The sequence below is a fragment of the Poecile atricapillus genome, chromosome 20 (genome assembly GCF_030490865.1).
Source record: "Poecile atricapillus isolate bPoeAtr1 chromosome 20, bPoeAtr1.hap1, whole genome shotgun sequence".
Lineage (NCBI taxonomy): Eukaryota > Metazoa > Chordata > Aves > Passeriformes > Paridae > Poecile > Poecile atricapillus.
In genome coordinates, this window is record NC_081268.1 from 4,997,770 (window position 1) to 5,012,084 (window position 14,315).

At 38.7% G+C, this 14,315-nt stretch overlaps 1 protein-coding gene across 1 annotated transcript in view; it reads left to right on the forward strand.

Moving 5' to 3' along the window:
• The window catches only part of MED27 (mediator complex subunit 27), an 83,363-nt gene that overhangs the window by 43,859 nt on the left and 25,189 nt on the right, over positions 1-14,315 (forward strand). Inside the window, exon 4 of the mRNA XM_058853624.1 lies at positions 12,630-12,723. Coding sequence (XP_058709607.1) covers positions 12,630-12,723 — 94 coding nt within the window. The remainder of the gene's footprint in view (positions 1-12,629; positions 12,724-14,315) is intronic.

A 14,315-nucleotide genomic window follows, 5' to 3' on the forward strand; every position in this document is an offset into this window, starting at 1 on the left:
CACAGACAGAAAATCAATTATAATTTTTGCTAGTACAACTAAAATATTATCTTCTGCTACTAATTTCTTTTTGTTGTTCCACAATTGCTGTCTTCCCTCAGTTTTTTTATTAAGTCATCGATAGGGATAAGGATTCTGATATTGAAGCCTGAGTGTTGTAATATCCTTCTTTCTGTCCTGCTCTTTTGCATCTTCCAGCAGTGCCATGATTGAATCATCTGTTTCTGTGCTGGTATGTATTAAAGCCAGTTAATTTTTAGTGTCTTAAGCATCACCCTCCACCAAAAAGCTCTTCATGCCAGTGAATAGTTTGCTTTGGCATTAATTGCTTTGGTAAAGTGTCAGTAAATAAATACTGGATCTTAAAGTTCTGCATTTTGCAAACCTCTCAAATACCTTCTGCTGAAATTCTCAAGATATCTTAAAATGCTGATGGGAAGAAAGTACACAGAGAACTTGGTTACTGGATGGTCCTTAGATTTCAGGTTGTTTCAAATATTTCCTTATCTCTTAACCTGCTCTGATTTGTTTTGGAGAGTTTCAAGGATGAAGTTGTTTTCTCTCATATAAGGTCTCTCCACAGCTGACTCCTATTGTTTTCAGATCCTAAATAAATAGTTCATTCCCATCTCCTGAGTGTGGAGGAGAGGATGTACTGAGAAAAGTTCAGCTCTGAGTGAGCAGAGCCTTTCCAGGTGTCAGGGAGCAGGAACTGCTGTAATACTGGGTAATGTTTGTACACACATGTACTTTGGGTTTCTTTTTTAAACCCTTGAAAATAAAATCAGAGATTTTTTTGTTGTTGTTGTTTCCCATGTTTGTTTTGTTTTGGGTTTTTTTAGTGGTAGCTGACTTCTCACCACTTGACTCAGCTGGTGGGATGGGATGTAGGACAGCAGTCAGAGCAGGGAAGTTCTCAGTGGTGAATGTAATTTAATTTGTTCTGTTCTCAGTTAAGCTTTCTCTTCCAGTTTTCCCATCATCCTTTTCAGAGTTGTTTGCAATGTTTGTCTCATTGCAAAATTGCCAAAGGAGACAAATATTTTGTCTCCTTTTTAAAAATGCCAATGAAGTGCTCTTAAGAATGGGTGCCATTAGATGAGTGCCAGTGCAGTTTATGTTTTGAATCTAGGAATCAAGTTTATGTTTTGAATCGAGGAAACTTGATGATTGCAATTAGGCAAAAAATGAAAATAATTAAATGGTGGAAGAAAAATCAAATACAGAAATGCATGTCTGTGCACTCAGTAGTGAATGCAAAGTGAGCATGGATGAGGAGCTCCCTTAAAACTTTACAAATTCACTGATGTTTGGGAGTGTAACTGCAGGAAGATCTTTGGAGCCAATAACTACCAGTGTAATATTTTATCTCTTTCTGTAGGGCATCAGTTTCTGCTGGTTGACTCACAGTAGCTATGTGGGAGCTAATTAATCATATAATTTTCTGTCATGTTACTGGGTGAACCTGTATCCTGGTAGCAGCATGAATTTGAGATAATGGTTTCCTAATGACTGAGGCAGCCCTAATAGCTCTGGCCCTCATGCTTGACTTCAACGTTCCTTTGGTGGCTTTTAGAAAAATCTTTGATATGAGGTTACCCTTAATGAACATTCTGTCTGCTAATACAGGTCATTTGCAGCTGTGTGGATCAGTACAGCCAAACCCCTTTCTCCTATCCAGTATATTTTTAATTAAAATAGCATATTAATAATAATGTGTTGATATATAATGTACATGTATTTGAATATTCCTGCAGGTTTTACTCTGTGATGAAGAAAATTTGGGTTGTTTTGTTGGATTTTTCTAATTTTTAATTTGGTATGGGTTTTCAGACCTTTTCCTAGGAAATGATAGAGCTCTGTATTGGGTGGAATACTGTGGCAGGTTTCCCAGAGAGTTTTTAATCAGAAAATTATTGAACTCTTTCACAAGAAACCTTTAAGCTTGGACACTGTAACTGTGTAATGTAAACAGCTATTTCAAGAAAAGGAAAAATAGAAAGGGGAGTTTAAAACAGAAAGAAAACAAAAGTAACCTTGCCTTAAAAGACATTGTCAATTATCTCCATATTTAAAATTTCGTGTGTGTGCAGAGAATGTCTTTAGTCAGTGTAAAAATCTAATTAAATCTTCTCATGGCACTGATTCAGAGCTGACCCTCTCTTCATTGGAACATCTTATTAGAATAATAAACCACTCCCTGCTGCGAGCCACTGGCATTGACAGACAGGCCAGACCCTGGGGCTGCTGATCAAAAAGGGTTCACCAGGCTCGTGTTGTCTGCAGGGTCTGCAGGAAATGTTTCCTTGGCCCTTCTCTAGCAGCACTTTAGAGATGTTTGGCAGAGTACAGACCCTGACTTTTGACCAAGTACAGACCCAGGTTCAGGTGGATTATTTCATACCACTCAGTCACATTACAGTGGACAGGCTTTATTTTTTCTTTCTTTGCTTTTAAATAAAGGATTGTGAATGCATAGACAGTCCTTTTTTTTTTTTTTTTCTTTTTTTAACCTGTATCTATTTACTACTAGAAATTACCTGACAAGTTGGAATTTCTTTACTTTGAATAATCAACTTGACATGCCTTAAAGGAATTTGCTCTTCGAAATTTTGAGCTCAATGTTCATGAAGAGGATCGAGAAACAAATTCAGGAACTAAGCTAGGCAGTGTTGATGATAATATTTGTGCTTACCTTGGGAGATCTTTCTTTGGATTTCACTTGGGCACTTTCCTCTCTTAGTCTGCCTACATAAACAGAATCACATTAATTTTTATTAGGCTGAGCTTTTCTCCCAGATTGCACCAGACATGGTAGTTTTGCAGGGCTTATTCTACTTTAGATATATTTGGCATTAATGCTAGATTAGATTTTATTTTTTAGGGAAGCTCTGCAGGTGATGTCAGGTGATGCAGGTACAGGACTGCACTTTTGGATTTCTGTATTTCTTACTCTGATACTTCACTCCAGCTCTCAGCCCCATGAAGGACTTTCAACTCCAGCTCAGAGGCTCCAACATTTCAAAAACCACAGTGAACTTAAAACCTGTGTGATCACTGCTGGGGCTGCACATGGGAATAACAAATGAGAGGAAATCCGATTACAAGAGTGGGGAAATGGCCAGAAAGGTGCAGTAAATTTCTGCTGTCACTTTGCTGCCATGTCTGGACTGAGTTCACCAAGCCCAGGAGTTACTGCCATGATGAGCCCTTTAACCAACTTTCTTATTCAAGGAGAGAGTTTTTCTCAGAGAACTTCCTCAAGGGAGTTCACCCTCCTCCCCCACATTGACTTCCAACGGAAGCCACGCAATTAATTTCCATAAGCCCTATAAAAAAATCTCAACCTAAGGAACAGCTTGTCATGCTGGAGGAAGAAGTGATGAAAGCATATTTTTTATAAAATAGTGTTTGGAAGGGCTTCTCTCTCCTAAATGTTTGTACTGGGAGAGTCTTGAGTTTATAAATGCTTAATTGTACTTGTTATCTCCAGCTTTTCTACTGAAGTGTGAATATGACCTTGAAGGAGTCTTTTGATAAACCTCTGAGTTGTAAGATAGATTTTTATCTCTGTAGTATCACAGGCAGATCGAAGTACTTGGTCAGAGCATAATTCTGAAGAGCTAAAAACCAGGACTAATTAGAAATTCCCTCAAGAAGACTTAAAGTAAGTGATCACAGAAGTTGAAATGGGTAAAAGCTTGTGTAATAAATTGCAGTGGGCTGTACAACATTTATATCTCATCTTTGCAGCTTTTTTTCTTCACCTTTGCTTCCCTCTTAATTACAGAAGAACAAATTGATCTTTAGGATCCTCAAAGGCTGATATCAAGTATCCTAAGTACCCTTAGAACTAGTGATAGTAAGACTTGCCTGTTCCTACCACAATTTATAATTTGAACAAAGCTCTAGAGCTTGAAGTGGGTGATTATTTTGGAGTGGCTGTTTGAAGTCTATGGATGAGGCTTGAAATTGGAGTCTTCACTCGCTAATTCTGTGTATTTTTAGTCCTGTGTATGAAATGGTCTGCTCTGCTCTCCAGAGGGTTAGATCCCTAATCCCCCCTTCCTCCCTGCCTCTGGATTTTGTGATGGCTTCACTAAGTTCTGGGAGTTGATGTGCCTGAGAGAAGTGATCACTAAGATCTCTTCTGCCACCAGTGCCTGTCACGGTCAAGCCCAGTCTGTGAAAAGGTCTGGACTGGGCACAGCATCCTGTGTTTCCTGTCCTGTGTTCCTGTTCATCAGTCACTGCACCCTAAGGTAAAATCTTGCTGCTTCCCTTAAATATAAAATAAATAATGGGTATCATGCATCATCTGTTTCTGTTCATAAAAGGAGGTAAGTACTGTAATTTTTGCTCTGTTGAGGGAGAAATAAAGCACAAAGAAAGAGAGTGAGAAGGCTTTGCTGTTGCAGTAAATCTTCAATAGCAAAGCTGAAAATAACACGTTATAAAATACTGGATTGTAGCTTGAGAAGGCTGAACTCGAGTTCAGTGCCAGTGTGGAGTAATGCATGGTGCCAGAGTCCCATCAGGTGGTCAGTGCACACAGTGGGGCCTTTCCCAGATGGGAGACAGCCCTGCTCACATCCCTTGGCAGTCTGGCTGAGCAAGAAACCATCCAGAGCCCATCGCATTTCCTCGAGGCGGGACTGAACTCGATGCCTTCCTTTGAGGCTTTGTCAAAGCACTGTCTGGTGTTTACTGGGATCAGCTTATCCCTGTCCCTCGCTCTGGGAGTGCAGGAGAGGGGATTTCACCTCACAGCACTGACCCAGCAACCCCAGGTGAACCCTCAGAGGGTGGGGGGCATTATCCAGCTTTGGAAGAAGGGGGACAGCTCTGTGTGTGTGCAAATGCTGCTTTTCCTTTTAAAGGACTCTGGCTTGAGTTTCTCCTGTGTTCTGACACTGCTCTGCTGTATGGAAATGTGTGTGCACATGGAAATTTAGGCTGATGTGTGGGGCACAAATTGCTTGGAAAGCCAGGAATAATTCAAGAACCATCTTTGAAGATAAACACTAATGTAATAATTCTGATTCTTACCCAGGCCCCTGAAAATGACTCCTGTTAGCATCTATTGTTACTAATAACAATATTATTATTGTTGTGGTGCAACATTGTGTTTCATGAAGTGGAAATATAAACAGTGCATTTTTGCTGTGGAGTTTTGGGTCTGAAATTATTTTACCACTGATGCTGAATGGTTAAGGGAGGGCTGGTTTTCATCTCAAGGTGTGTATAAAGGAGTTAATGCTTTTCTTTTTCATAAAGCACAGACCAGTGCAGGCTCAGGCAGGATCCTGGTGATGACTGTAAAGTAGATGCATGCTTGTTTTATTAACTAGTTTTCACACATTCTAATATCCATATTCCTCTCATGATTACTGCTGTGAATTAAAGGCAATTCGAAGAACATTCCACATAAGTACAAAGCTATTTCAATACTATAATAAAATATCCCTGGGAATTGGGCTGTGAGGTCTCTATTTGTAACTTAAAGTTTTCCTTATTAAAGTTACACTTTTTAAGGTGATGCACTGAAATTCAGCATTGTGAACAGATGCCTTTTTGCTCTGTCTTAGAAAACAAAGTATATATTGATAACATGTTTGCAGAGTGTGTTACAGAGCTGTTTGTTCATATGTAATGTAAATGTGCAGATGTCCAGAGACTGGATCTGGATTCAGCAGCAGGTTTGCATTCCAGAAGCTTTCAGCAGGAGAACCTGTGTTCATTTGTGCCATCACTGTCAGCTCAGACCTTTGAGGACATTCCAGGCAGGTCTGCACCACATCACTTAGCAGTGGACTCACGGTGGCACTGAAGAATTCTGAATTGTGTTTGCTGTATAAACAACACTGCTTAAGTAACAACATTTTACCATAAACCAATATTTTATAGTTGTAATAGAATGACCTCAGTGTGTGGCATTCCTGGCCCATGATGTGTAGTGCCAGCAGGAATTGTACTGGCATGCTGTGTGTGCAGCCACACGGGGAGTTGAATCATGAAACTGGTTTAGATTTAAACTAATACTTCTTTTTTTTTTCTTTTTTTTCCAAGCCAGCTCAGCTGTGAGCTCCAGCTCCTCCAGCACAGCACAGCTGAGGGGGCTGAATGCTGTGCAGGAGGGGATGTGTCAGTGCCTTATGTCACTATTGCTGCTGAAGCCTGAAAATTGTTGAATCACAGCCTCAGGTTTCTAAATGTCTTTGTAAATCCAACCCTTAAACACTCTGTCTCGGCTTCTAGAGAACAGTCCAAATGATTCCACATGTGTCCTTAAGTGCTGTACCAGGTTTGGCCTTTTATGAGTGAGAAGTGCAGATGGTGAGTGTTTGATACAGCTCTGTGTGCATATGCTTTTGCAGCAGACCACCCTGTGTTTATATGTAAACACTGCTAGACTATTTAGGCACATAACTTAATCTTTTGCATCCATTTAGTAATAAAGCATAATTCCTCTATGGTCAAAATAACATCCGTAGCAAAGTTGAAAACAAGTGGATTTATAAGACTCAATGGAAGTCTGCCTTCTCTCAGGTTTGGATCTTTCAGTGCTTCCACTCCTCTGAAGGTGGAGTGGAGTGGAGTTGGGCAAAAATTTTAGCAAATTTGTTCCTTAGGACCTTTGTTCAAGATGTCTTAGCAAATCAGTTCCTTGCAGCCCACACATCCTGACTTCTTCCCACACCTGTAGATTCACACTGCCAAGACTCTCCTGTGCTGAAACTCCCTCTTGCTCATTCTGTGGTTTAGCCCCAAGACTGAAGAGCTGTGCACAACTCAGATTTGCTCCTTCTGCCCTCACCTCACCTCCTGGCTAGTTAGAAGTCAGTCAGTTATTTGGAAGAACATTCTCCCTTTCTTATTCATGAATAAATTTACAGAGGCATTGCAGGAGTAGCAGAGACCAAGTCAATGTGCAGATGAGAAGGGAAGAGAAGGATGAGCCAAGAGGATCCAGGCTGGAATCTTCCACCACAAGAAACTTGGAAATTGGGTGAGAAGAGAGAGGAAACTGCTGAAGCAGTTTGTTCAGAAAGGACAAGAGGATGATGTTAACAGCTGTATAAGAAAGCAGCCTGGTGAGGAAACTCATGGCTGGAGGAGAAGTTGCTCAAAACAAGAGAGTTTAGTACTGGAGCCAGGAAACTGAGGATTTTATAGAGGTTCTGCAGAAGCAAAAAGCAACAACCTGTGTTAACAATAATAAAAAAACCAAAACCAACAGAAACTGTGGAATCTGGGAGAGGAGGCAGAGACTTCCAGGATTGTTGTACAGATGTCAGGGCTGGTGTCAGCTGTCTAATTTAGTCTTGAGATGTGAAGTCGCTTTCTCAGCGTGAGTGGTGTTGGATTTCTTTTCACACTCTTCATTCCCTATCCAAGCAGGAAGTGTCATCTCACCAAAGCTGGCAGAGGTCACTGTTTTAAAAACTATTGTTAATTGATGCTTCTGAAAAGCCTTCTATCAACTTGAATTTGCTACCTGCAGAGACTTGCCTAGCAGGTAGCTGAATCAAATTAAAACTTAAATTCCATGATAAATAAATCACACTAGAACTGTGATTACCATGTATGTGTTAAAATATACTATTTCTCTAATCAGGCTGCCTGAAAAACTATTAAATCTCTTTCTAAATCTATAATATTGTAAATTCTGCTGCTGCTAAAATCTTGGTTCTGCCAAAAATAGCTGTTCATAGGTCTTGGAATGAGTGCAGGCAAACGCTGTCCCCTGATGCCTCCATCAACCAACCCAACATGTGCAGCAGGGCCAGCTCATGCTTCTGAAATATCACACATGTGAAAAGAAATTATTAACTGGCTTGAAAATATGAACTGAAAGCCAAAAAATAAAATAAAAAAACAAATTAAGATCTGTGAGCAAGTAAATACTGTGCTAGTGAGAGGATGTGTGGAGAGTTTCCCCTGTTGCTCTCCAGAGTATCATGAATCCAGATTCGACAGAATTGTAGAGTTTATTTTCATCTTATGTGTGGTGTTTTCTGCTAAGTGTATAGGAAAAATTAACTTCTTTCATGTTACAAATATGTATTTTTATCCCTTTTCTCTTTCTCTCCATCCTCCCAAGGTCACTTAGCAAAATTTTCTTTCTTCCAAAAGAAAATTGTTATTAATACCTATATTTCTAATTTTTAAGTTGTTGTATTGGGTGTAAAAAATGAACAGCATGCAAGTGAAACACTGTGTGGGATAAATGCTATTTAAGTCTTGTCTAAGCTGTTAAACATCACACTAACACTGGATTGCTGGATCTAATCCAGTAAAAATAAAAAGAAAAAATTAAAAGGTCACATTAGAGAGCAAAGCCATCTGTCCAGTGTGGAATTGAAAAGCATTTATAATGAATTCCTTTCCTATTTTGCTGTCTTTTGGGGGCCGTTTTTGTGAATCAAAGGGATGGTACAAGACCATTTATCTACAAAAATGGTTCCTGAATTATTTCTACATTGTCAACCTGATGTTTTAGCATGAAACTTCTCAGTGAGAGTTTTGCATAGATAATTAGGCTTTTCTAAACAGTATTTTCCAGCTGGCTTCAGAGGTGTTTTCTGCATGTCCCAGGCATTGTTTCTCTAATAGGGACTAAAGGATTTATGTGTACACTTACTGGCAAAATGCCAGATATTTTTCAACTAATACCTCTATTACTTTATTCTAGTGTTGGTTTTTCTGTGTGTTCATAACAAGGCTTCATTTGAAGTGTAATATTTTGAATTAATTTTAGTCATTGCTGATGTTCATGAAGTAGATGTGTTTTGACTTTTGTAGCATTAATCTGGCATGTTTGTGGAAAAAATAACTCTTCTACATCAAAATAAAAATACTGATTTATAGTGTTGACAGCCTTTGAGAGCTTATGATGGACTGGCTGGCTCTGCACATTCAGATGCAAACCCCTGAATGATAATATTAGCATTTTTTAAAGTAAAGATTTTATATCTAAAATACGATTTTAATACCTCCTGAAAAATCATGAACCTGTGTCCTGAAGGAAAGAAGAAAAAATAGGAGAGAGAGGTTGGTACAAACCTGCTATTGAAGATGTTTAAAAAATTTCCACCCAGACCAATAAAATTACATTGGGGAAATTGTTTTATTACTTGATAAGGTTTAATGAGGTGAAAACCTGTTGGTTGAGTGTGTTGTTCTTTTCTGAGTGGGATGTTCAGGGATCTGGATTAGGATGCAGGTGTTGATGAAGTTACTTAAAGCCTCTTTAAATAGAACGGGACTAACTCAGGATGTTGCAGTGAGAAGTTGTTAAATGTTTTTTGAGACCTAGGATAGTTCATAAAATGAAATTCTGTCTACAAAGAGTTAAAATTTTGTGCTGTAAAATGGGGATTATTGGGTACAATCTTTTGCAGTCTGGCTTCAGACCTCTTTGAAAAACCTTTGCATCCTGGAGAAGCGATGGGGATTTTGTCTAGATGCTCTCTTTAGCCCTTCTCAGGTAGAACAATGCCTGTTGTAGGACATGAAATTTCAGCTTGTATTTAATTCAGAGAATTCCATGAATTTCTTTTTCATAAGATGAACGTAGGCCAAAGGTCTGAACAAATCTTTTGCCATTTGGTTTTCCCCGCTTTGCGTTATTTCATCTGGGTTTGTAAATGCTCGTTCCAGCCATCATCTCTGGTATGTAGGAGAAAACTGAGATGTGCAAAGGACATCAGGAGTTAGAAGTGCTTGTTGGCAAAGTAAAATTAGACTTTTCTTCATCCTCAAGTGCTTTGCTTCTCTGAGATTGGGCAAGAGGTTCTGTAACATAAATAGGAACTATCATATTTTTGAGCTAAAACTGGACAGAGACGTGTAAATTTTTTAAGTATTGCTTATTTTGGCAGTAAATTTACGTGTTTCAGTTCTACAAAATAAGTTCCAGCTTTTTCCTCTTACCCTTCTTCCAGACAGCCTCAGGAGTGCACTTTCTTCTTTATCATGTGTTCCTCAGTTTTCTCTGAAGTCATCATCAGTTACACTTTTACATTACTTTGCTGCATCTGATTTCTCATCTCCATCACTTCACAAGATGTTTTAATGGATGTTCCCTCAGAAGGGCAAATCTGTAGAAGAATTTTGCCTTAGATAAGGTTGTTTGTCGTTTTGTATTTGAGACCACAATCCAGTCAGGCTAATGAGTAACTATATATGTATTTTTGAAGAATCTTTTTTCTGGTGAGTGCTCAGGAAAGCCTGATGACTACTTGAAAGAGGGCATAGGGGCACAAAACAATGCTGCATACATCAATGCTGTTTTTTCCTGATTCTCTGAGATCTTCTCTGATATCCCATTGGTTGAGAAAAGAAGGAAAAGGTTCCCTGTGTGATGCTCCTGATAGAGCTGCCAAAGTAAAACATCACATTTCCTGGAGATGTGGTTTTCATTTTCCTTCTTCTTTCAATTGATCTATGGAAAGTGGTACAAAATTAACAGCTGTCTAAGCCCAAAAAGTCATAGTAACTCACCTTTTAGTGCTTTCACAGGGTGGTTAATGTAGATTAGATTTCTGGTTTGCTGTATGTGTGGTTTCATTTAAAGGGAAGATTTCACAACCCTGTGAATTCCCTCTTCTGCCTTACACTGCTCACGTGGTACAGGGTGACTGTTGGGTTTGAGTCATATTTTAAGCCTTGTGGTCAAGACAGGTTTTGCACTTAATAGTAATCATATCTAAGAAGGACTTTGAAGAATTGATTACCTCCAGCCAGCCTGGATCCCATTTTCAAAGAATGAGTGTACATGTCCACTGGGATTTTCAGAAGGACATAAGCAGATTAAAGGCTCACATCCAACTGTTGTTCACATGATTTAAAATCACTTGAATTTTCCTCCCTTAATGCATTGGCTATGTGAGTGTCTTCTTTTCTGCAACTTCTTATTTTGTTTGTTTTAACTTCTTATTGCCTAAAATTTGGCAAACTGGAAAACTTAAGCTATGGAAAAATCTGCATCACGACATGTTCATAACCTCAGAATCCCTCCTTGCCTGTACCACAGGCAGCCATCCCTGGTCCCCCAAGCAAGAGATTAATTTATTTGCAGAGCCTGGGGTAATGGCATTTATAAAACAGTTTAAACTCTCCTGCTGTATGAAATCAGTCTGGGATTCAGCAGTGTTTGAAATGAGTTGGATTTGTGCTGTCCATGTGTAGTTTATTCCTCCTGGAGCAGTGTCTGATGTGCCTCCTCTTCCCCAGTGCTGAGGAAGTTCTTGGCTTCTGGATGTTTTTGGCTTTGCTTATCAGCACCAAGTGTTAATGAGTCACTGCAGTGAATGGAGGAACTTTGTTCTGCACAATGACAAGTGTGGATTAAGGTTTTTGTGCAAAATTGTCATAACTTATTTCATTCTTTGGTTACTTTTAAAAGCTGACTTTACCAGCTGAGGAGGTGTAGCTCTCCTGATTTGGTTGTATTTTTTCTGATTGCTTTAATCCTTTGCAAAGTAACAATTGGAGCATAGCACCTCATTGTTGTCCAGGAGGTTTTAGCGCTAACATTAGAACTGAAGTGCTTTGAAGAGCAAGAATTCAACATTTTTTCTTGCCTTTGTTTAAGCAGATTAAAGGGAAATAATTAGCTTTGGGTGTTTTGAGTCTTACTGTTAATCTAACTTAGGCAACCAATTTTCCCAAAGTCTTTTTTTTCAGAGTACATTTGTGGATTAGCATGAAAACAGTTTTATTTACAAATTCATTCATGGATCTGCTTGAGTTGCAGAGTTTGTAAATGGGGACAGATTGGTGCACAGACAATACAGACTGTCCTGGAAACTCTGCTAAAGCAAATATTTGGATTTTAATGTGTCCAGAGGAGTGCCTGAAGTGGCATGTCCATGGCTGGGGGCAGGTGTGCTGGGAAACAAGGTCTCTGTAAGGCCATTTTCAGTGTTAATGCAGGTTCTTAATTTGATCCCAGGGAACAGGACTGCTGTGTGCCAGCTCACCTTAGCCTGCAGAAACAGGGATTACACCCAGCAGAAAGGATCTTGTTTTACCTTTGTGTTTGATTGCTCCAGAGAAACATCTGGAATTTACCAGCCAATTTCAGAGTCAGCAGTGCATGAAATAAATTGGAAAGATTCAGGGAAGAAAAAACACCCCTAAGAATCATACAAAGACTTTGATAAAACCTTTATCTGTTAAGTTTATCAAAGAGAGAGTAAAGACATGACAGCCTGTGAATTCCTACACTGGAAGAGCAATTTTAATTATGTGTCCTTCAACCCTGCTAAGGAGAAAGTATAGAAATACAATGGTAGATGTTTGAGGCTGACAGATTTGGACAAAAATTTAAGTGAGTGCATGTTTTTCAGGGTAGAGTAATTGATTTTCAAGACTAACTTGCAGAGGGCTTTGGTTTGTTTCCTCTTATCAATAACTTTTTGAATTATTGTTTGCATGTGGTTTTGAAAAATATGCAGAGAGAAATTGATTCAGGAGAGTCCAATGAACAGGGTTAAAAGGGATAATTTTTTTAAAGGATAATTTCTAAAAAGGATAAATGTTTTTAAAAATCATAGTTTTTATCATCTGAGTGTGTGAGAGAGAGCCCCAGTGTTAATGCTGCTGTTTGGTTTGGTTGGTAGGTACGTTGATGATGTGATCAGTCGGATTGACAGGATGTTCCCTGAAATGTCCATTCAGCTCTCCCGGCCAAATGGAAACTCTGCAATGCTTCTGGTAAGTTGGATCATTTAATCCCTTGAGTTGATTTTCTTCACAGGTTGAATTAGTGTCCCAAAAATGCAGGTTATTAAAGATTTTTTTTTCCCAGAAACATATCATTCATCATCTGCCAAAGCAGTGCAGCATCTTTCTTGTTCTTAGGCAAATAAGTGATAAAAACAATTTCCCCTCTAAACAGAAGATCTATTGCTTTATTGTTAAATTTGTAGAAATATGAGCACAAACTCAAATATTCACTGTGGTTTTCTGCAGACTTGGCAATGAGTGAATCTTAATCATGATAATTAAGAAGGAAGAGAATGTTGTGAAGAAGAAAAGAAGAAGGAAACCCAATATGATTTAGATTTGTTCACATTGCTCTTGGGTCAGTGGATTTCTGTTATATGATGAAGTTAAGAATTTGCCATTGAAGTAAATGAGCAGTAAAGGCTGGATTTGAGATAAACAAGTCCAATACATTCAACTTATTTCTGCCTGACCAAGCAAGATTTCATTGCAGAGGAACCTATTGTTCACATCCATTTTTACAGGCAGCTGTTGTGCTTACAGCAAAAGAAGTCTTCAAAGCTCTAAGACAACAAAGTGGAAGAGGAGTCCATGCTGTGGCAGCTGGATGCTGATTTCCTTCTAAGGAAAGGCAGAAGTCACCTATTTTGCCAAATTTTAAATAAAATCTGAAAATACACCACATACACAGAGGAAGAACTGAGGCCAGTTCAGTGTTTTCCATCTCACATTTCTCATGGAAATTTCCCTATAGCAACTATTTCTGTGATTATTTTTAATTTTTAAGTATTTTAATTGCATTTAGTTTTAATTAATCAACTAACATCTCATTATTAACTTTCTTTGAACAGCCACAAATTCACAAGAGATTAACTGAGTCAGAGGTTAAAATAAACAGCTGGCATTAAAACATTTAATCTGCAATTGTTGGATTCACCAAGTGGAAAAGTATATTCCAGAAAAGAATGGAATTCATCAGTGCAGTCTTAAGAAGTTTTAAGTCTTAGAAGATTTTGCATTTCCTTTTAAGCTGACTTTGTGTTTTATCTGTTTTGCTGTAGAAAAATGTCTGGTTTTGCTTCCTTACTTTGGAACATTTTCCATTCACTTGGAGCCCTACTTTGCATACTGAAGTACCTTCCACTTTTGGTGGCTTTTTGAGGTGGTCAGGAAATAGATGATGTTTTTCAAGTCTCAGTCACAATTAGGAAATAAAGTAAATTATCTTGGATGGAAGAGTCAAGGTTGGGAGGTGCCTGAAGGAAACGCCTTTCACAAACAGCAGGAACAGAGTGAATTCCATGTGGCAGTTGCTCTATAAATCAAGGACATTTTTGTTTCTACAAGATCCCAGCCCCATGTTGAACCAGTGGTGTGCATATTTCCCTTGGATCAGAGATCAAAAAGATTGTTTTTAAAGTATTTTTGTGTGTGATTGTGGGATGGGTTTATAATTTTTTCTTTTAGCCAGGTTTTCCCTCTTCCCCATCTGTCTCAGTTGATGTTGCCAATATGGCACTTTCCATCTGGCCCTGACTGCTACAAAAGCTTTTGCTGTTTTCAGCCACAGATCCTTCAGT